At 33.7% G+C, this 1826-nt stretch overlaps 1 protein-coding gene across 1 annotated transcript in view; it reads left to right on the top strand.

Annotated features, from left to right (window-relative positions):
• The window catches only part of LOC108631175 (transmembrane protein 267), a 9225-nt gene extending 8720 nt beyond the window's left edge, over nucleotides 1-505 (top strand). Inside the window, exon 3 of the mRNA XM_026818688.1 lies at nucleotides 249-505. Coding sequence (XP_026674489.1) covers nucleotides 249-441 — 193 coding nt within the window. The 3' untranslated portion in view covers nucleotides 442-505. The remainder of the gene's footprint in view (nucleotides 1-248) is intronic.
• Nucleotides 506-1826: the final 1321 nt, after the last annotated feature.

Genomic DNA, 1826 nt, shown 5'->3' with positions numbered 1-1826 from the left:
AAATTACATTTTTTAAATTGATTGTAAAAATCCACAGGCTAACTATAATATTGTACTAGCTATAATAATACATACATGTGATAAAAGCATAAGAAATAAACTAATATAGATTGATAACAATTGCAAAGGAATGAGATACGGTTGATAATCTCCAAAATGATATCTTAGATTTGCTTTTATGTTAATATCTAAGTACTTTAATCGTGAAGACAAGGTTAATTTTTATTAAATTGATTACATTGTCGTAGGTCCAATCAGCTGAATAAACAAACCAATATGATGGCAGACTTTTGTTACACGAATCCCACGATTGTGCCTGGAGAATTGCTATCGCGTCGCGGATTCTCGATGTACAGCGGTTCCGACACATATAACGACGATTACGGAACAAAGAAAGATTACCAATATGGTAGTTACTACGAGGCGCGGTCAAAATTTTGATAAGGATCCGAAGGTGCGCAAAGTTCATGCAATGTCTAGGATTAAATAGCGGAGAATGGACCAAATGATATGTTTACATTAATGTATAAAATATGTAAGACTCATGTAAATTTAAAAGCCATCTGCCATAAAATCTATTTATATAAATATTATTTATCTATACTGTATAATTTTCTTTATGCAAAAAATATGCGAGTTGTAATATAAATGCAATGTACGAAGTATGTTTGGAAATAATATAATAAATGATAACTATTTTATTTATGTGAGTGTAATTCATCTAATTTCTTGATACTGTCTCGCAAAGAATGTTACCTTGACTTACTGATAAAGTCAGATCTTCAGGTACCTTAAATCTGATTCTATTGTTCACTTTCATAAGTAGATAAAAGTTCATTGAATGCTAACTGCACTAAGTGCAGCTAAAATACTTAATGGAAAAAGTATCGCACCGATTTAGAACTGAATTTCACAAATAAATTATATATTATATTTATTCTTCAATCACATTTTCAATCCTCTCGTCGTGCATTTTTGTTAGTACTCACTTAATTAACGAACAACGTGTGTGTCCCCTGTGAGTAGTAGTTATTCGTTCGCGATTCGGTATCATCTCAGAAATAACACACCACCCCTGTATTTCGATCCTCCGTACGCCTTGTGATACCTGGCACTTGAATTGCAAGAAGAATCGATGAACAAAATCTTTATCGTTCAAAAGGCGTTCGAATAACCAAGTACAATGCATATGTATGTATGCAGCTTGGTGCAAAAAGTGCCAGTATCATATTTTCGCAAAAATGTGAAGCCGGTATTGGGTTTGCAAGCAATTGTACATTCGATAATTTCAAAATTCCAAAATTTACGGAAAACTCGAGTTTACACATACGCCAATGTTTAAATTTTTCATGAAACAGACTCGTCACAGTAATGATCTAATATTTGCCAAAAATATGAATAACATAAACTTTTATTCTCTTCTTATGCATTAGAAAAGAGCTTTCAAACATCAGAGACTTCTGTGTTAGAAATTATTTTTTTTTAAGTGCCTTATTCCTTGTTTCTTGTACTAACAATAAGTTAGGGATACGTATATTCAAAATAGATTTGATGTCACCATATTTAAAGGTTTTATAAGAAGGAAATGAAGTACCATACAAATTCCATCGTTATGTTTACATGGAAGTCTATAAAAGTTCTATAGGATATGTCGAGGGATGCAGGTGCACTGCGATTCCCGACTGCGTTATAAGTGGTTGTACCAGGTAGGTGTAGGTACTCGCGGATCTCTTATAAAGCGGAAGTGGAGCACCATCCGACCGATATAACGCAACAACGTCGAAGTGGGTGGCGATGAGAACGTAGGTAGGGATACAGACGATGCC

The sequence above is a fragment of the Ceratina calcarata genome, unplaced genomic scaffold (genome assembly GCF_001652005.2).
Source record: "Ceratina calcarata isolate Rehan_Ccalc_2016 unplaced genomic scaffold, ASM165200v1 scaffold846, whole genome shotgun sequence".
NCBI lineage: Eukaryota > Metazoa > Arthropoda > Insecta > Hymenoptera > Apidae > Ceratina > Ceratina calcarata.
The sequence above is the reverse complement of the archived record's forward strand: the minus strand, read 5'-3'. Positions and strand labels throughout refer to the sequence as shown.